Source organism: Pseudophryne corroboree, chromosome 3 (assembly GCF_028390025.1).
Source record: "Pseudophryne corroboree isolate aPseCor3 chromosome 3, aPseCor3.hap2, whole genome shotgun sequence".
NCBI classification, from domain to species: domain Eukaryota; kingdom Metazoa; phylum Chordata; class Amphibia; order Anura; family Myobatrachidae; genus Pseudophryne; species Pseudophryne corroboree.
Genome location: NC_086446.1, coordinates 315,671,231 through 315,692,802, shown reverse-complemented (window position 1 = coordinate 315,692,802; position 21,572 = coordinate 315,671,231). Strand labels below are relative to the sequence as shown.

At 46.4% G+C, this 21,572-nt stretch overlaps 1 protein-coding gene across 1 annotated transcript in view; it reads left to right on the top strand.

Moving 5' to 3' along the window:
• Positions 1-21,572, top strand: part of NSF (N-ethylmaleimide sensitive factor, vesicle fusing ATPase) — a 243,493-nt gene that overhangs the window by 139,432 nt on the left and 82,489 nt on the right. The window contains exons 5-7 of the mRNA XM_063959459.1: positions 3,153-3,319; positions 7,723-7,830; positions 20,477-20,552. Of these exons, the coding sequence (XP_063815529.1) occupies positions 3,153-3,319; positions 7,723-7,830; positions 20,477-20,552 (351 nt within the window). The remainder of the gene's footprint in view (positions 1-3,152; positions 3,320-7,722; positions 7,831-20,476; positions 20,553-21,572) is intronic.

The window sequence follows — 21,572 nt, the reverse complement described above, 5'->3', positions numbered from 1 at the left end:
CAGCAGGACAATGTCCTGAACCTGACGCAACTCTGGTATGGCGCCGCGTACTACCTATCCTTCCAGAGGGGAATCACTAAGATCTATTCGAAAAATCAGTGAGGGGAATCATCTGTAAACTCCAGCATGTCCCCCTTTGGATTCTATTATTAACTCACAGGTCCAAGTCCATTCCCGGACTGACTGAAGAATAGTAGACGAGTTCCCACCGGAGTGGGCTCCAGCCAGATAGACCCAGCGACATGCGGTGGATGTGGTAGACACAGAAAACGACATCCGCTTCTGCGAACCTAACAAGGCTGCAGAACTCTTACCTTTTCACCTTCCACAATCTGCCCCGAAAGGGAAAAAAAGAACGGTATCAAACCGGTTAAAATGACTGCATCCCACAACCGAATGCATCACCAACCGTTGTGAGGGAATCTAACTCACGAAGTTAGACTTACCAGTGGTATCTGCCGAGATTGACTGGACTGAGGCCTCCCCAACAGAGGTACACCGTCCCAGGGAAACACTCCAGTATCTCTCGGATTCAGCCTCAGCATTTCTTCTGCAGTCGCACGGCAACCTGCTGCCATGTTATAGAGAAGAATCAACATAAGACACATCCCCTCTCTCTTTAGGGTAATTCTATCGGTTGCCTTTCCGAATACAAACACTCCCCCATGTGCATGTAATGCCAATAACTCCAAAGTAAAGAATAAAATATCACTTCGCTTCCTGTGTACGATCCTTTGTGACAGGGCCCCGTGTCGACCAGGAGTTGACTTTCACCGTATTCTATCCGCGGCGGGAAAAGAATAAACTTTCGGACTCCTTGAGAGGATCTGAGACCAACTCGACATGGCCGACATAGAGCTTTATCAACAGAGCAACCATCACATGAGAAGGAATACTTTTACTTCAGCATTCATTATAAATCATAATATGACATACATATATATATATATATATATATATATATATATCATACATACAAGCGGATTTTCCGGAACCGTCGGGTCCCTAGTGACAATAATGTGTTTTGAATGTGTATAACCATGTACTGAATGCCCCAGTTGTGGATCTACCAGGAAACGTTATGGTCGACAGAAAAACCCAGTATTCGTCGACAGCAGGGAGTAATGACCAGGCAAAATAACAATCTAGCAACCCCGAGGGGTCCACGGGAAGTATACATATGTAATTTTAATAACACTCCCCCACATATACTACCATGTCTGTGTTCGAGCTACCGTCCCATGGAACGGTACCATACATATACATATAAATATATATACAGGTATAAGGCAGTTACAGCATGTTAATTTACACCCAGTAAAAACAGTTGGTGCCGACAGGGTCACCCACACACTACTGTGTCTCCCATACAGTGTTTACTTTTGCCAAGCACACAACTACCGACCTGCTGACACTGCATCTACTGAATCAAGTACCAGCAGCCGTCGGCGATGCCGACAGTGATCCTCACAGGTGTTTGTGACATAGCACTCATGCATGTCGACATATGTGGACTAAAAAAAAACTATAGCGGGTATATCTGACAGGGAACACACAGATATATGCACAACAATTATTACATGCCCATTATCTAAAAATAGTGCTATATCTTTCTCTATACAGCACTAAAACACTGTGCCCCCCCTCGTTTGCACTGTATACATTGCTTTTGGCGGGGACATGGAGAAAATGGCGCTGAATCGTGTTGTGAGGGCTAAGCCCCGCCCCTTCTCGGCACGCTTCAGCCCCGCTATTAATATAGCTTATAATGCTGGCGGGGGTTCGTATACAGTGCCCACGCACTGTATACATGTTTTGCCACACTAAAATGAGGTATATATTGCTGCCCAGACCGCTTTACACTGGCGGGGGTATCGTACACGGTGCCCGGGCACCGAACATGCATCTCATGCCAGCGGTAAGACCCTCAGTAACTTGCTGCCCAGGGCGCTCCCCCCCAGCGCCCTGCACCCTGTAAGTGCCGTTGGTGTGTGGGAGCATGGAGTGCAGTGCGACCGCTGCGCTGTACCTCCGTTACTGAAGTCTTCTGCATACTCACCCGGCTTTTTTCTTCTGGCTTCTGTGAGGGGGTTGACGGCGCGGCTCCAGGAACAAGCGGCTAGGCGCACCAAGTGATCGAACCCTCTGGAGCTAATGGTGTCCAGTAGTCTAAGAAGCAGAGCCTTTAACTCACAGAAGTAGGTCTGACTTCTCTCCCTTCAGTCCCACGAAGCAGAGAGCCTGTAGCCAGCAGGTCTCTCTGAAAATAAAAAACCTAACAATAAAGTCTTTTAGAGAAACTCAGTAGAGCTCCCCTAGTGTGTGTCCAGTCACTCCTGGGCACAGAATCTAACTGGGGTCTGGAGGAGGGGCATGGAGGGAGGAGCCAGTTCACACCCATTCAAAGTCTTATAGTGTGCCTATGTCTCCTTCGGATCCCATCTATACCCCATGGCCCTTACGGAGTCCCCAGCATCCTCTAGGACATAGGAGAAAATTAGATTAAAAAGCATTTTTTATAGAAATAGAAAAGCTAAAATGAACTGCATAATGATGTCTCTAGAAAAACAATTGGACCATAATCCGTGCTACCCTGTCCAGATGGTATCATACAAGAAGAGACTATCTGTTGATCTGGAAAAAACAAATCTCGACTGTAATTTAGTTGGTTTCCCTCACGTTCCAGTAAATGGAAATTCTCACTTTAAATACCTGGTGAAGGAGCAGGGACATCGCAAGATGCATACATCACTGCATACGGGGAACATGCCCTGTATCTGCATTTTATTTGACTATTTTATGCAACCAGAAATATAGGCCACAATCTGTATATGTAATTGTATACCAGACTAAAAAGTAATATCTGAATATATTTACATTATACACTGATAAACCATTACGTATATAGTTTCTTATTGACACCCTTTTTTAGGTCACTGCAGAAGACTTCTCTCCTTCCAATAATGATGTTTAAATGTGACTAGGTAATAGACCATTTTAAGGCACATTACTTAATGTGTATTTGTGCATTAAATTAACAGGTTAAGTGGGATTGAGTGGAAATTTTTATCTTGTGGCCAAACAGTAGGTGTGAGGTTGGTTTTATGGTTCCCTTTGTCACTACTCACTGGTTTATCTTGTGCCCCCTTTAGTTGCAGTTTACAATTTCGACAAGACCAAACAATGCATCGGTACAATGACCATCGAGATAGACTTCCTGCAGAAAAAGAATGTGGACTCCAACCCTTATGACACGGACAGGATGGCTGGAGAATTTATCCAGCAGTTCAACAACCAGGCCTTTTCTGTGGGGCAGCAGGTAGATATGTGTATTACCAAGTGTCATAACAAAACTTCACTGTCAGAATACAAAGTATCAAAATACAATACAGAACAGATTGTTTAACACGTTAATCCAATATAATGATTACATATGACAATATGGTTTCAATCAGTCTGAGTGAAATTGAAAGCGGTACTTTCACCCGTTACATAAAACATTTCAAGCACTATGATGGCCTCTGGGGGAAGAGAGACCTTATTGCTTTCAGAAGACTTGGGGCGTAGATTACAAAGAGTTTACAATAATTGCAGTAATGACAAAAGGGGAATTTTCCACCTTGTGGCCTGAGATAAGCGCCTGCATAGACAATGGGGGAACTTCAGGAAGAGTGATGTCCAGGTAGCATCTGCAACATGGTGGTGATCCATAGCAACCAATTGGTTTTCATATTTCTACTGCAGTTCACAAAATGTAAGTACATTGATTTGTTGCTGTGTGTTATTTCTGTACTCATTTGCAGAAATGTTCCCCTGAATGCACAAAACAGGAGTCTGCTAAGTCAGTTTTACTGACAAAATAAAATAAAAAATTCCGGAAATGCGTCTTACGGAGTTTTCTATAAAGATTTTTAGAGTCCGAGAACCCTCAAGCACAGCAGCAGGTTTTAGGAAGGGATTTCAAAATGTTATGTAATGTATGTATATCTATGACATTCCATACCACTCGTACTTGCCATATGGTATATGAATGTTATCTACAATGGGGGCTACATTTTCTTTCTTCAATTTAAATACTGGTTTCCCCATAATCTTTGATTTTATTTGTAATGAAATATATCTCATCATTACTAATGTCCTCTTCTTTTTATGGCATCATTGTATTATCTTTAAAACCCAGGAATGTGTGTATGTCTCTCTGGCACAGATTTATTAAAGCTTGGAGAGAGATAAAGTACCAACCAATCAGCTCCCAAAAGTCATGTTTCAACCACAGCCTGTAACATAGCAGTTAGACTGATTGGTTGGTTCTCTATTTCTCTCCAAACTGATAAATACTGGCCTATATGTGATACATGACTGTATTCTTTTTCTATAAATTGCAAATTGCATGATTATTGTCGTTTTAGAACACCCCCGGCCGCAAGATGTCTTTTTTTTTTTTAATGTTTCTTATACCCCTTTTTCACTGCCGCAATAACCCGGGTCACGGCTCAGTGGAAAAAGGGTCCTTTTAAAAACATAGGGAGAGCCGGGTCACTGGCAGAACAGAAACACTGTACGTAGGTGCAGTGTAAAGGGGGATGACCCGGGAATAAGAGCTCAGGTTCTATTCCCACTCGGTTGGTGGCATGGACCAACCAACTGAGTGGGAATACCGGGCGGGTGTCGGAAATTCCATTTGTCAGTAAAATGCCGGCTGTCGGCATTCCAGCGTCAGTCTCCTGAACGCCGGGATCCCGACAACTGGTATGTTAACTGCATTCCGTTTTATATTATGTTCATTGAAACTAGTGTCATGTTTTATGGTTTGCGCATTAAAAAAAAAAAATACTGTTTATTACAAAATGATAAGTGTCTAATGGATGTTTTATGATGACCCATAACAGTTCTTCTGTCTTGGCGGTTAGAAACTGACTTGTTGTTTTACTTTTCTCACTGGAAAGAAATTAGTGATGAGTTTTGAGAGACTAGGGGGGTCATTCCGAGTTGATCGTAGCTGTGCTAAGTTTAGCACAGCTACGATCATCTTCCCTGACATGCGGAGGGATGCCCAGCACAGGGCTAGTCCGCCCCGCATGTCAGTCGGCCCCCCCCGCACAAATACAAAAGCATTGCACAGCGGCGATGCTTTTGTATTTCTGGAGTAACTACCGGCCAGTGCAGCTCCTGCGGCTGGCCGGGAGTTGTTTGTCGCTGCCGCTGGCCGCATCGGCTGCGTGAGACGTCACACAGCTGCCGCGGCCCGCCCCCCCCCCCCTCCCAACGGTCCGGCCACGCCTGCGTTGGCCGGATCACACCCCCTAAACGGCAGCTTAACGCCGCCGTCCAGCCCCCTCCCGCCCAGCGACCGCCTCTGTCTTAGAGGCAAACGCTAGGCAATGACGACTTCCATGCGCCGGCGCATGCGCAGTTCTGACCCGATCGCTGCTCTGCGACAAACTGCAGCGAGCGATCGGGTCGGAATTACCCCCTAGATCTGCTGATCTGCCTCAGACTCTGATGTTGGTACTGTGGATCAGATGAGTAGGATCACTGTCCTAAGGCCCATGTTGAAAGGTTCCCTGAACTGTAGAACAGGACACACAACTGTATGTGTATATATGGATATAGATATATTGCCATGCTCGCCATTTGTTTTTTGGGGGTTTTTTTTATACAAAAGGTGCTGGTACTTGTCTGAACTGCTGAGGTCCTATGGCCATCCTAATGTTTCCCTGACCTATTAAGCCAGTGATTTTCAACCTTTTTTCACTCGCGGCACACCGAACAATATTTTAAAATTGCCAAGGTACACCATCAGTTCCCCACAGGAAAAAAACTTTTATAACACACATTGGCCCTTACAGTAATAAAAAATCCGCACATACATCTGCCTACACAGAAAAAAGCAATCACACTGCTCCCCACATAAGTCATGTTGCTCCCTACATAAATCCTATTGCTCCCCACATAAATCAATCACATTGCTACCCACATAAATCCTATTGCTCCCCACCTGAATTATTCACATTGTACCCCCATAAATCCTTATTCTCACCACATAAATCCTATTGCTCCCCACAGGAGAAATAACATAACAAATATTAGCCCCTACTGGTCAGCTGTCCTCCTCCCTGTCTCTCAGTGGCGGGGGTTGTTCATAGTGGATTGCTGCGAATACTGAGCAGCGGGCGGTCGGGCAGGTGTGGATGTGGGTGGGCAAGGAAGCGGCGGATGCAGGCAGGAACTGGAATATGTGTATGCAGGCGGGTGGGCTGGCTGGGTGGTGAGTTACGGTGGCCGTGACCTATGATATCAAACCTCCGCGTCTTCAAGGCACAGGTCACAGCCAGAGCATGAATGATCCTCTAAGAGCCCGGGCCAACCGTTCACTCTGAAGGTGCAGGAAGCTGCTCTGGCTCCGCGGCACACCTTGCAATTGGTCGCGGCACATTGGTTGAAAAAGCCTGTATTAAGCTGTAATGCACTAGTCTGGTGATTACAAGTGCTGGAAAATAGCCTTGTGATGACAGAAAAACTACTTCCAGAAAACAAGGGTGCAAGTATCCTGTACCGTGGAGAACCATCACAAAAAAGCACTGGCGATGCTTTAGTAATTAAATACCAGTTCTCTCCTGATTGTGACTGCTTATTACTGGATATCTGCTTATCAGGTAGTTCGACCAGCAGCACAGCACATACCTGATAATAATCTGAAATTTATCGTATTATCATCATTCATGTTGGGAAATACAGATGGTTTGTTAGCCTACAGGAGTGTTTATCTTCCAAATGCTTAAGGGTTGGATTTCAGTCAATTTTCCCACTTAAGTTCATGGCCAAATTAAACTCTGATTATGTCACAAAGGGGTCTATTCATGAAGAAGTGAGCCAGTGGAGAAGTTGCCCATGGCAACCAATCAGCATTGAAGTAACATTTATAATTTGCATACTATACAATTGTATGGAGCAGCTGATTGGTTGTCATGGGCAACTTCTCCACTGGCTCACTTCTCCACACTTTTCACTGCTTCATGAATAGACTCTTTAGTACGCAGGCAGAGCGGAAGGATGTGTACTCATACCGTACCATACTTTTTATAATCTCATGGACTCTCAAATAATTGTATGCCAAAAAATGTATATTGGTTCATTTAAAAAAAAAAAGGGGGGCCTCAGATTTGCACTGGTAAACTGTGCTGTGGGTTTAGTCCCTAAATCTTTCTACTACATAGCAACACTCCTATTGGCAAGTGATAAAGGATATAGGGGGACATGTACTAAACAGTGATAAAAGTGGAGAAGTGAGCCAGTGGAGAAGTTGTCCATGGCAACCAATCAGCATTGACGTAACATTTATAATTTGCATACTATAGAAGTAAAGAGAGCAGCTGATTGGTTGCCATGGGCAACTTCTCCACTGGATCACTTCTCCACTTTTATCACTGTTTAGTACATGTCCCCCCTTAGTTTTCTTTTCCCTAGACAACCAATGAGTCATTAAGCAATCAGACTCACACCTGAGCCTAAAAAATCCAGAAACCCATTTAGATCACTTTAATCCCCCTTAATTTTTGCATGGGCTGCCCTTATATCTGCTACGGTCTCACTTTTCAAACAGTGTATTATTGTTATGCATGCCTTGTCAAGTGCGGTTTTTAATCTGGTGGTAAAATCTTGCATATTTAAATTTAATGTCTCTTTTTGCCTTTATCCTTGTACTGATTGTCACACCTGCAGCTGGTGTTCAATTTCAATGACAAACTTTTTGGCCTGGTGGTGAAAGACATTGAGGCAATGGATCCAAGCATCCTGAAGGGGGAGCAGTCCCCAGGAAAGAGACAGAAGGTGAGAGTATAGTGCTTAGTGCTACCACAGATGTCATCACTCTAGTGGTAATCTATTCCTGTTAGTTGTGCTCCACAGACTGTATAGTAGGAGGCTACATGGTTAACACTCAAATGCAATTCACAAAATGTATTAAAGATGACTAATATATATATACATATATATATATATATATATATATATATAGTTCCACTGTTGCTGAAAAGGCAGACTGCACGTCACTCCAGAGTTGTAGAAGAAAGAGCTTTAATATGCGTATATATATATATATATATATATATATATATATATATAGGTTGCGGTCCGGCATTAAAAGTGGGGATACAGGTATACTTGCTGCGGTGCCCTCTGAGGATCTATAGCAAAATCCAATATAATAGCAGAGGAATCAGCGGCACTCAGCAGACTTGGTATTGAAGTTAAAGAGTCTTTAATACGGTCCTACGCCGTTTCGGGGACTACGCCCCGTCTTCAGGGACAAATCATACATGTCCCTGAAGACGGGGCGTAGTCCCCGAAACGGCGTAGGACCGTATTAAAGACTACTCTACTCTAGGTCGACAGTCACTAGGTCGACAGGGTCAGAAGGTCGACAGGTCAAAAGGTCGACATGAGGGTTTGGGGGGGGGGTTTGGTGTCGTTTTCTTCGTAGAGTGGCCGGGAACCCCAATAGGTGCACCGTGTCCCCTCGCATGGCTCGCTTCGCTCGCCATGCTTCGGGCTACTGTTCCAATCGTAGGCCACGTGGATCATTAAGTATGAAAAAAAAAAAGAGAGATTTTTTTTTGAAAAACTCATGTCGACCTGTCGACCTTCTGACCCTGTCGACCTAGTGACTGTCGACCTAAACATTGTCGACCTAGACACTGTCGATCTTCAGACCGGATATATATTTTACATAGAACCTTTTGCACAATGTAAGTGTCCCCAGCTGGAGGGAGAATAAGGGACTTTTTTTGTTTTTACTTAAAACCTGCAAAGTCTTAGTTGTACTTGTGTAGAATAAAAGGGATACAGTAATAATCTGGTTTGTAGAATATAAGACCAACACCCAGGACTGCTATATTGTGTGTGGTCATGAAACTGCTCTGTGAAGCCTACTGTCTATTAGTGATGTATTTATCCTAATTAAGTAGAGATGGATATAATCATCTCAGTGTTTACTATACTCTGACTACAACTAGCAATAGCCTAGGTTACACTGCAATAGGGATAGTACAGGTTACTATAAAACTCCTATTTCTCTGACGTCCTAGTGGATGCTGGGGACTCCGTAAGGACCATGGGGAATAGCGGCTCCGCAGGAGACTGGGCACAGCTAAGAAAGATTTAGGACTACCTTTTGTGCACTGGCTCCTCCCACTATGACCCTCCTCCAGACCTCAGTTAGAATCCTGTGCCCGGCTGAGCTGGATGCACACTAGGGGCTCTCCTGAGCTCCTAGAGAGAAAGTCTACTGGACACCATTAGCTCCAGAGGGATCGACCGCATGGAACCGGCCATTGATGTTCGGTCCCAGAGCCGCGCCGCCGGCCCCCTTACAGAGCCAGAAGCAAGAAGAGTCCCCAAAATCGGCGGCAGAAGACATCAGTCTTCACCAAGGTAGCGCACAGCACTGCAGCTGTGCGCCATTGCTCCTCATACACACTTCACACTCCGGTCACTGAGGGTGCAGGGCGCTGGGGGGGCGTCCTGAGCAGCAATAAAAACACCTTGGCTGGCAAATATATCACAATATATAGCCCCAGAGGCTATATATGTGATAAATACCCCTGCCAGAATCCATTAAAAAGCGGGAGAAAAGTCAGCCGAAAAAGGGGCGGAGCTGTCTCCCTCAGCACACTGGCGCCATTTCTCCCTCACAGCTCCGCTGGAAGGAAGCTCCCTGGCTCTCCCCTGCAGTCTACACTACAGAAAGGGTAAAAAAATGGGGGGGGGGGGGGGGCACTAAATTTAGGCGCAATATACATATAGCAGCTATAAGGGGATATAACTTAGTTAATCCCTGTATTTTCTCTATCGTCCTAGTGGATGCTGGGGTTCCTGAAAGGACCATGGGGAATAGCGGCTCCGCAGGAGACAGGGCACAAAAAGTAAAGCTTTAGGATCAGGTGGTGTGCACTGGCTCCTCCCCCTATGACCCTCCTCCAAGCCAGTTAGATTTTTGTGCCCGGCCGAGAAGGGTGCAATCTAGGTGGCTCTCCTAAAGAGCTGCTTAGGAAAGTTTAGCTTAGGTTTTTTATTTTACAGTGAGTCCTGCTGGCAACAGGATCACTGCAACGAGGGACTTAGGGGAGAAGAAGTGAACTCACCTGCGTGCAGGATGGATTGGCTTCTTGGCTACTGGACATCAGCTCCAGAGGGACGATCACAGGTACAGCCTGGATGGTCACCGGAGCCTTGCCGCCGGCCCCCTTGCAGATGCTGAAGTAAGAAGAGGTCCAGAATCGGCGGCAGAAGACTCCTCAGTCTTCTAAAGGTAGCGCACAGCACTGCAGCTGTGCGCCATTTTCCTCTCAGCACACTTCACACGGCAGTCACTGAGGGTGCAGGGCGCTGGGAGGGGGGCGCCCTGGGAGGCAAATGAATACCTATTTTGGCTAAAAATACCTCACATATAGCCTCCGGAGGCTATATGGAGATATTTAACCCCTGCCAGAATCCGTTAAGAGCGGGAGACGAGGCCGCCGAAAAAGGGGCGGGGCCTATCTCCTCAGCACACAGCGCCATTTTCCCTCACAGAAAGGCTGGAGGGAAGGCTCCCAGGCTCTCCCCTGCACTGCACTACAGAAACAGGGTTAAAACAGAGAGGGGGGGCACTAATTTGGCGATATGCTTATATATATATATTAAGATGCTATAAGGGAAAACACTTATATAAGGTTGTCCCTATATAATTATAGCGTTTTTGGTGTGTGCTGGCAAACTCTCCCTCTGTCTCTCCAAAGGGCTAGTGGGTCCTGTCCTCTATCAGAGCATTCCCTGTGTGTGTGCTGTGTGTCGGTACGTGTGTGTCGACAGGTAGGAGGACGATGTTGGTGAGGAGGCGGAGCAATTGCCTGTAATGGTGATGTCACTCTCTAGGGAGTCGACACCGGAATGGATGGCTTATTTAGGAAATTACGTGATAACGTCAACACGCTGCAAGGTCGGTTGACGACATGAGACGGCCGACAAACAATTAGTACGGTCCAGACGTCTCAAAAACACCGTCAAGGGTTTTAAAACGCCCGTTTACTTTAGTCGGTCGACACAGACACAGACAGGGACACTGAATCCAGTGTCGACGGTGAATAAACAAACGTATTCCTTATTAGGGCCACACGTTAAAGGCAATGAAGGAGGTGTTACGTATTTCTGATACTACAAGTACCACAAAAGAGGGTATTATGTGGGATGTGAAAAAACTACCATAGTTTTTCCTGAATCAGATAAATTAAATAAAGTGTGTGATGATGCGTGGGTTCCCCCCGATAGAAAATTATGGGCGGTATACCCTTTCCCGCCAGAAGTTAGGGCGCGTTGGGAAACACCCTTTAAGGTGGATAAGGCGCTCACACGCTTATCAAAACAAGTGGCGGTACCGTCTATAGATAGGGCCGTCCTCAAGGACCAGCTGACAAGGCTGGAAAATATAATAAAAAGTATATACACACATACTGGTGTTATACTGCGGCCAGCGATCGCCTCAGCCTGGATGTGCAGAGCTAGGGTGGCTTGGTCGGATTCCCTGACTAAAAATATTGATACCCTTGACAGGGACAGTATTTTATTGACTATAGAGCATTTCTATATATGCGAGATGCACAGAGGGATATTTGCACTCTGGCATCATGAATAAACGCGATGTCCATAACTGCCAGAAGATGTTATGGACACGACAGTGGTCAGGTGATGCAGATTCCAAACGGCACAGTATGGCCGTATACAGGAAGAGGACTTGTTTGGGGTCGGTCCATCGGACCTGGTGGTCACGGCAACTGCTGGAAAATCCACCGTTTTTTACCCTAAGTCACATCTCTGCAGAAAAAGACACCGTCTTTTCAGCCTCAGTCCTCTCGTCCCTATAAGATCATATCTGCCCAGGGATAGAGGAAAGGGAAGAAGACTGCAGCAGGCAGCCCATTCCCAGGAACAGAAGCGTTCCACCGCGTCTGACAAGTTCTCAGCATGGCGCTGAGACCGTACAGGACCCCTGGATCCTACAAGTAGTATCCCGGGGGTACAGATGGGAATGTCGAGACGTTTCCCCTTCGCAGGCTCCTGAAGTCTGCTTTACCAAGTCTCCCTCCGACAAGGAGGTAGTATGGGAAAAAATTCACAAGCTGTATTCCCAGCAGGTGATAATTAAATTACCCCTCCTACTACAGAAAAGGGGTATTATTCCACACTATATTGTGGTACTGAAGCCAGAAGGCTAGGTGAGACTTATTCTAAAAATTTGTTTTTGAACACTTACAAAGGTTCAAATTAAGATGAAGTCACTCAGAGCAGTGATAACGAACCAGGAATAAGGGGACTATATAGTGTCCCGGGACATCAGGGATGCTTACCTCTATGTCCCAAATTTGCCCTTCTCACTAAGGGTACCTCAGGTTCGTGGTGCAGAACTGTCACTATCAGTTTCAGACGCTGCCGTTTGGATTGTCCACGGCACCCTGGGGTCTTTACCAAGGTAATGGCCGAATTGATGATTCTTCTTCGAAGAAAAGGCGTCTTAATTATCCCTTACTTGGACGATCTCCTGATAGGGGCATAGTCCAGGGAACAGTTGGAGGTCGGAGTAGCACTATCTCGGATACTGCTACAATCAGCACGGGTGGATTCTAAATATTCCAAAATCGCAGCTGATCCCGACGACACGTCTGCTGTGCCTAGGGATGATTCTGGACACAGTCCAGAAAAAGGTGTTTCTCCCGGAAGAGAAAGCCAGGGAGTTATCCGAGCAAGTCAGGAACCTCCTAAAAACAGTGCATCATTGCACAAGGGTCCTGGTAAAAATGGTGGCTTCCTACGAAGCAATTCCATTCGGCAGATTTCACGTAAGAACTTTTCAGTGGGATCTGCTGGACAAATGGTCCGGATCGCATCTTCAGATGCATCAGCGGATAACCCAATATCCAAGGACAAGGGTGTCTCTCCTGTGGTGGTTATAGAGTGCTCATCTTCTAGAGGGCAGCAGATTCGGCATTCAGGATTGGATGCTGGTAACCACGGAGCCCAGCCTGAGAGGCTGGGGAGCAGTCACACAAGGAAAAAATTTCCAGGTAGTGTGTTCAAGTATGGAGACTTTTCTCCACATAAATAAATTTATAATGCTCTAAGCTTAGCAAGACCTCTGCTTCAAGGTCAGCCGGTATTGATCCAGTGGGAAAAACATCACGGCAGTCGCCCACGTAAACAGACAGGGCGACACAAGAAGCAGGAGGGCAATGGCAGAAACTGCAAGGACTTTTCGCTGGGCGGAAAATCATGTGATAACACTGTCAGCAGTTTTTCATCCCGGGAATGGAAACTGGGAAGCAGACTTCCTCAGCACGACCTCCACCCGGGAGAGTGGAAACTTCATTGAGAAGTTTTTTCCACATGATTGTAAACCGTTGGGAAATACCAAAGGTGGACATGATGGCGTCCCGTCTGAACAAAAAACGGGACAGGTATTGCGCCAGGTCAAGAGACCCTCAGGCAATAGATGTGGACGTTCTGGTAACACCGTGGGTGTACCAGTCGGTGTATGTGTTCCCTCCTCTGCTTCTCATACCTAAGGTGCTGAGAATTATAAGACGTAGAGGAGTAAGAACTATACTCATGGCTCCGGATTGGCCAAGAAGGACTTGGTACCCGGAACTTCAAGAGATGCTTACAGAGGTCTTATGGCCTCTGCCGCTAAGAAGGGACTTGCTTCAGCAAGTATCATGTCTGTTCCAAGACTTACCGCAGCTGCGTTTGTCGGCATGGCGATGGAAAGCCGGATCCTAAGGGAAAAAAGGCATTCCGGAAGAGGTCATTCCTACCCTGGTCAAAGCCAGAAAGGAGGTGACCGCACAACATTATCACCACGTGTGGCGAAAATATGTTGCGTGGTGTGAGGCCAGGAAGGCCCCACAAAGAAATTTCAACTCGGTCGTTTCCTGCATTTCCTGCAAACAGGAGTGTCTATGGGCCTCAAATTGGGGTCCATTAAGGTTCAAATTCGGCCCTGTAAATTTTCTTCCAGAAAGAATTGGCTTCAGTTCCTGAAGTCCAGAAGTTTGTCAAGGGAGTATTGCATATACAAACCCCTTTTTTGTGCCTCCAGTGGCACTGTGGGATCTCAACGTAGTTCTGGGATTCCTCAAATCACATTGGTTTAAAACCAGTCAAATATGTGGATTTGAAGCATCTCACATAAAAAGTGACCATGCTCTTGGCCCTGGCCTGGACCAGGCGAGTGTCAAATTGGTGGTTTTTTCTCAAAAAAGCCCATATCTGTTTGTCCATTCGGACAGGGCAGAGCTGCGGACTCGTCCCCAGTTCTCTCCCTAAGGTGGTGTCAGTGTTTCACCTGAACCAGCTTATTGTGGTGCCTTGCACCTACTAGGGACTTGGAGGACTCCAAGTTGCTAGGAGTTGTCAGGGCCCTGAAAATATGTTCCAGGACAGCTGGAGTCAGAAAATCTGACTCGCTGTTTATACTGTATGCACCCAACAAGTTGGGTGCGCCTGCTTCTAAGCAGGCGATTGCTCGTTGGATTTGTAACACAATTCAACTTGCACATTCTGAGGCAGGCCTGCCACAGTCTAAATCGGTTAAGGCCCATTCCACAAGGAAGGTGGGCTCATCTTGGGCGGCTGCCCGAGAGGTCTCGGCATTACAACTCTGCCGAGCAGCTACGTGGTCAGGGGAGAACACGTTTGTAAAATTCTACAAATTTGATATCCTGGCAAAAGAGGACCTGGAGTTCTCTCATTCGGTGCTGCAGAGTCATCCGCACTCTCCCGCCCGTTTGGGAGCTTTGGTATAATCCCCATGGTCCTTTCAGGAACCCCAGCATCCACTAGGACGATAGAGAAAATAAGAATTTACTTACCGATAATTCTATTTCTCGGAGTCCGTAGTGGATGCTGGGCGCCCATCCCAAGCGCGGATTATCTGCAATACTTGTACATAGTTACAAAAATCGGGTTATTATTGTTGTGAGCCATCTTTTCAGAGGCTCCGCTGTTATCATACTGTTAACTGGGTTTAGATCACAAGTTGTACGGTGTGATTGGTGTGGCTGGTATGAGTCTTACCCGGGATTCATAATTCCTCCCTTATTGTGTACGCTCGTCCGGGCACAGTACCTAACTGGCTTGGAGGAGGGTCATAGGGGGAGGAGCCAGTGCACACCACCTGATCCTAAAGCTTTACTTTTTGTGCCCTGTCTCCTGCGGAGCCGCTATTCCCCATGGTCCTTTCAGGAACCCCAGCATCCACTACGGACTCCGAGAAATAGAATTATCGGTAAGTAAATTCTTATTATATAGCGCTCTGGTGTGTGCTGGCATACTCTCTCTCTGTCTCCCCAAAGGGCTTTGTGGGGTCCTGTCTTCTGTCAGAGCATTCCCTGTGTGTGTGCGGTGTGTCGGTACGGCTGTGTCGACATGTTTGATGAGGAGGCTTATGTGGAGGAGGAGCAGGTGCCTATAAATGTGTTGTCACCCCCTGCGGGGCAGACACCTGAGTGGATGGACTTGTGGAAGGAATTACGCGAAAGTGTCGACTCCTTACATAAAAAATTTGACGACATGCCAAATGCGGGGCAGCCGGCTTCTCAGCCCGTGCCTGCCCAGACGTCTCAAAGGCCATCAGGGGCTCTAAAACGCCCGCTACCTCAGATGGCAGACACAGATGTCGACACGGATACTGATACCAGTGTCGACGACGAAGAGACTAATGTAATGTCCAATAGGGCCACTCGTTATATGATTGAGGAAATGAAAAATGTTTTACACATTTCTGATGTGACCCCAGGTACCACAAAAAAGGGTATTATGTTTGGGGAGAAAAAACTACCAGTAGTTTTTCCCCCTTCTGAAGAATTAAATGAAGTGTGTGAAGTAGCGTGGGCTTCCCCCGATAAAAAATTGGTAATTTCTAAAAAGTTACTAATGGCGTACCCTTTCCCGCCAGAGGATAGGTCACGCTGGGAAACACCCCCTAGGGTGGATAAAGCGCTTACACGCTTATCAAAAAAGGTGGCACTACCGTTTCCGGATACGGCCGCCCTAAAGGAACCTGCTGATAGCCTTCAGGAGATGCTCCTGCTTTCTATTTATACGCACACTGGTATTATACTGAGACCAGCTATTGCTTCAGCATGGATGTGCAGTGCTGCAGCTGCGTGGTCGGATTCCCTGTCGGAAAACATTGACACCCTAGACAGGGACACTATATTGCTAACCGTAGAGCATATTAAAGACGCAGTCTTATACATGAGAGATGCACAGAGGGATATTTGCCGGCTGGCATCAAAAATAAGTGCACTGTCCATTTCTGCCAGGAGAGGTTTATGGACTCGGCAGTGGACAGGTGATGCAGATTCTAAAAGGCACATGGAAGTTTTGCCTTATAAGGGTGAGGAGTTGTTCGGTGATGGTCTTTCGGACCTAGTTTCCACAGCAACAGCTGGGAAGTCAGCATTTTTACCACATGTCCCCTCACTACCAAAGAAAGCACCGTATTATCAGGTACAGTCCTTTCGTCCCCAAAAGAACAAGCGGGGTAGAGGCGCGTCCTTTCTGCCCAGAGGCAGAGGTAGGGGAAAAAAGCTGCAGCATACAGCCAGTTCCCAGGAACAAAAGTCCTCCCCCGCTTCTTCTGCTAAGTCCGCCGCATGACGCTGGGGCTCAACAGGCGGAGCCAGGTACGGTGGGGGCCCGTCTCAAAAACTTCAGCAATCAGTGGGCTCGCTCACAAGTAAATCCCTGGATCCTTCAAGTGGTATCTCAGGGGTACAGGCTGGAATTCGAGACATTTCCCCCCCGCCGTTTCCTCAAATCTGCCTTGCCAACGACTCCCTCAGACAGGGAGGCTGTGATAGAGGCAATTCACAAGCTGTATTCCCAGCAGGTGATAATCAAGGTGCCCCTACTTCAACAAGGACGGGGTTACTATTCCACAATGTTTGTGGTACCGAAACCGGACGGTTCGGTGAGACCCATTTTAAATTTAAAATCCTTGAACACATATATAAAAAAATTCAAGTTCAAGATGGAATCGCTCAGGGCGGTTATTGCAAGCCTGGAAGAGGGGGATTACATGGTATCTCTGGACATCAAGGATGCTTACCTGCATGTCCCCATTTACCATCCTCACCAGGAGTACCTCAGATTTGTGGTACAGGATTGTCATTACCAATTCCAGACATTGCCGTTCGGCCTGTCCACGGCACCGAGGGTATTTACCAAGGTAATGGCCGAAATGATGATACTCCTTCGAAAAAAGGGAGTTTTAATTATCCCATACTTGGACGATCTCCTGATAAATGCGAGGTCCAGAGAGCAGTTGTTGGTCGGCGTAGCGCTATCTCAGGAGGTGCTACACCAGCACGGTTGGATTCTGAATATTCCAAAGTCACAGCTGGTTCCTGCGACACGTCTACTGTTCCTGGGGATGATTCTGGACACAGTCCAGAAAAAAGTGTTTCTCCCAGAGGAGAAAGCCAAGGAGCTGTCATCTCTAGTCAGAGGCCTCCTGAAACCGAAACAGGTGTCGGTGCATCACTGCACGCGAGTCCTGGGAAAAATGGTAGCTTCCTACGAAGCAATTCCATTCGGCAGGTTCCATGCCAGAACTTTTCAGTGGGACCTGTTGGACCAGTGGTCCGGATCGCATCTTCAAATGCATCGGTTGATAACCCTGTCTCCAAGGACCAGGGTGTCTCTGCTGTGGTGGCTGCAGAGTGCTCATCTCAAAGAGGGCCGCAGATTCGGCATACAGGACTGGGTCCTGGTGACCACGGATGCCAGCCTTCGAGGCTGGGGGGCAGTCACACGGGGAAGAAACTTCCAAGGACTTTGGTCAAGTCAGGAGACTTCCCTACACATAAATGTTCTGGAACTAAGGGCCATTTACAATGCCCTAAGTCAGGCAAAGCCCCTGCTTCAAAACCAGCCGGTTCTGATCCAGTCAGACAACATCACGGCAGTCGCCCATGTAAACCGACAGGGCGGCACAAGAAGCAGGACGGCGATGGCAGAAGCCACAAGGATTCTCCGATGGGCGGAAAATCACATGTTAGCACTATCAGCAGTGTTCATTCCGGGAGTGGACAACTGGGAAGCAGACTTCCTCAGCAGGCACGACCTCCACCCGGGAGAGTGGGGACTTCATCCAGAAGTCTTCCAAATGATTGTAAACCGTTGGGAAAGGCCACAGGTGGACATGATGGCGTCCCGCCTAAACAAAAAGCTACAAAAGTATTGCGCCAGGTCAAGAGACCCGCAGGCGATAGCTGTGGACGCTCTAGTGACACCGTGGGTGTACCGGTCGGTTTATGTGTTCCCTCCTCTTCCTCTCATACTCAAGGTACTGAGGATAATACGGAGAAGAGGAGTAAGAACTATACTCATTGTTCCGGATTGGCCAAGAAGAGCTTGGTACCCGGAACTTCAAGAAATTATCTCAGAGGACCCATGGCCTCTACCGCTCAGACAAGACCTGCTGCTGCAGGGGCCCTGCCTGTTCCAAGACTTACCGCGGCTGCGGTTGAACACCGGATCCTGAAGGAAAAGGGCATTCCGGAGGAAGTCATTCCTACGCTGATTAAGGCTAGGAAAGAAGTAACCGCAAACCATTATCACCGCATATGGCGAAAATATGTTGCGTGGTGTGAGGCCAAGAAGGCCCCAACGGAGGAATTTCAGCTGGGTCGATTTCTGCACTTCCTACAGTCAGGGGTGACTATGGGCCTAAAACTGGGTTCCATTAAGGTCCAGATTTCTGCTCTGTCGATTTTCTTCCAAAAAGAACTGGCTTCACTACCTGAAGTTCAGACATTTGTCAAGGGAGTGCTCCATATATTCAGCCTCCTTTTGTGCCTCCAGTGGCACCGTGGGACCTCAACGTGGTGTTGGGTTTCCTAAAGTCACATTGGTTTGAGCCACTTAAAACCGTGGATTTAAAATATCTCACGTGGAAAGTGGTCATGCTTTTGGCCTTGGCTTCGGTTAGGCGTGTGTCGGAATTGGCGGCTTTATCATGTAAAAGCCCCTATTTGATTTTCCATATGGATAGGGCAGAATTGAGGACTCGTCCCCAGTTTCTTCCTAAGGTGGTATCAGCTTTTCACTTGAACCAACCTATCGTGGTGCCTGCGGCTACTAGGGACTTGGAGGACTCCAAGTTACTGGACGTAGTCAGGGCCTTGAAAATTTATGTTTCCAGGACGGCTGGAGTCATGAAGACTGACTCACTATTTATCCTGTATGCACCCAACAAGCTGGGTGCTCCTGCTTCGAAGCAGACTATTGCTCGCTGGATTTGTAGCACAATTCAGCTTGCGCATTCTGCGGCTGGCCTGCCGCAGCCTAAATCGGTAAAAGCCCATTCCACGAGGAAGGTGGGCTCTTCTTGGGCGGCTGCCCGAGGGGTCTCGGCTTTACAACTTTGCCAAGCTGCTACTTGGTCAGGGGCAAACACGTTTGCAAAATTCTACAAATTTGATACCCTGGCTGAGGAGGACCTTGAGTTCTCTCATTCGGTGCTGCAGAGTCATCCGCACTCTCCCGCCCGTTTGGGAGCTTTGGTATAATCCCCATGGTCCTTACGGAGTCCCCAGGATCCACTAGGACGTCAGAGAAAATAAGATTTTACTCACCGGTAAATCTATTTCTCGTAGTCCGTAGTGGATGCTGGGCGCCCATCCCAAGTGCGGATTGTCTGCAATACTTGTACATAGTTATTGTTACCTAAAAGGGTTATTGTTGAGCCATCTGTTGAAAGGCTCTGTTATGTTCATACTGTTAACTGGGTATAATATCACGAGTTATACGGTGTGATTGGTGTGGCTGGTATGAGTCTTACCCGGGATTCAAAATCCTTCCTTATTGTGTCAGCTCTTCCGGGCACAGTATCCTAACTGAGGTCTGGAGGAGGGTCATAGTGGGAGGAGCCAGTGCACACCAGGTAGTCCTAAATCTTTCTTAGCTGTGCCCAGTCTCCTGCGGAGCCGCTATTCCCCATGGTCCTTACGGAGTCCCCAGCATCCACTACGGACTACGAGAAATAGATTTACCGGTGAGTAAAATCTTATTTTCTTCAAAAAACAAAAATACAACATCATAATTTCGCCTTCTACCAAGTTACTAAATAAAAGTAAAAATAACAAAACAATCCCACTACCTTTCATGAATTCAGCACATACTGTATAAATTTACTCAGAGAGGAGGGAGACACATCTCAATTTTTGATGTCTATAAGGAAATGAAGATCAGGACTCTGCTTATGTATGTGTTACACTGTACAGTGGATTCCACATCAAGCCCTTCAGTTTGTATATTCATAATGATGTTGGATCTTTAAATCATCACCGATTTACCATTAGCACGTTTTCATGTCTTATGTTATTCTCTGGCATTGATCATCCCCTGACTCCTACTCCCTGTACTTCTCTTCCTGCAGATTGAGGCAGGGCTGGTGGTGGGGAACAGTCAGGTGGTGTTTGAGAAGGCAAGCAGCTCCTCTCTGAATCTCACAGGTGAGCAACACGTGAGGGCCATGGTGTCAGTGACTCTGCCACTGCATGTCTCGCTTCCTCACACTCTTCATCATAAATTAACAGGAACAGGAGAAGCTTTTAAATAGCTACTTCTCATCTTGTCATGATTGAATACAGGACATGTACTGGAAGGCTGCGTCACCTGTTTTTTTTTGTTCATTCGACACATCGCAAATTTCCCACCAGTTAAGAAGTTATAGTCAGTACTTTTTATTAGATATCAAAGTGTTAGTGGTGTGATATGTGTTATTGGGTGTGTTTTTAGTGTTCTAAAAACAGTATATTATGTTTTAGTCACTAATCATTATAGAAGGTTTTCTTTTGCAAAATATGCCGTTTTATTTATTTAAATTAATACAAGTGTCAAATTACAAATATTTCAACTGTGCTACTGTGGTTGACCAAAAGAGGGCATACTTCATACACTATCACTTTCGAGAAATTCCAGTTAGTGCTGAGCAGACATTGCAAACAATTGACAGAAGAGGGCAGGAGGGAGTGATAAAAAAATATGCTTAAGCAAACTGCACTAGTGATTTTACTGGGAGAAATACCAGATATTCTCCTTTTTCTTTCTTTTTTTCTAGGAAAGTAAAATTCATGCTCTGTAAACTAAAGTGTAAACTATTTTCCTGTAAGATGTATTTCAAAAATATGTATTTATTACTATGGCCAGCAATTGTTAAGGAATGACAAGCACACCAATATTCTTTGTGTTGGTTAATATGGATAGGTAAACACATTTTTTTGTTTTATTTTGTAAGCATGGGTTAATGTATGTTTAAAAAGAATTAATCATTAAGTTAAAGGTACAGAATAGCTTCAATCCTTAGGTTAATGGCACACAGATGCTTTCAATGACTGTGAACCATGTTCTGCTTTCTCACACACCATTTTTGTTTGCTATAGGAGGGAGCTGTGCCTTGCTAATGAAGCATTACTTCCCTTTTAAATATCAGGCATAAACATGATCAGAATCACTGGGTTTTACAGCACAAC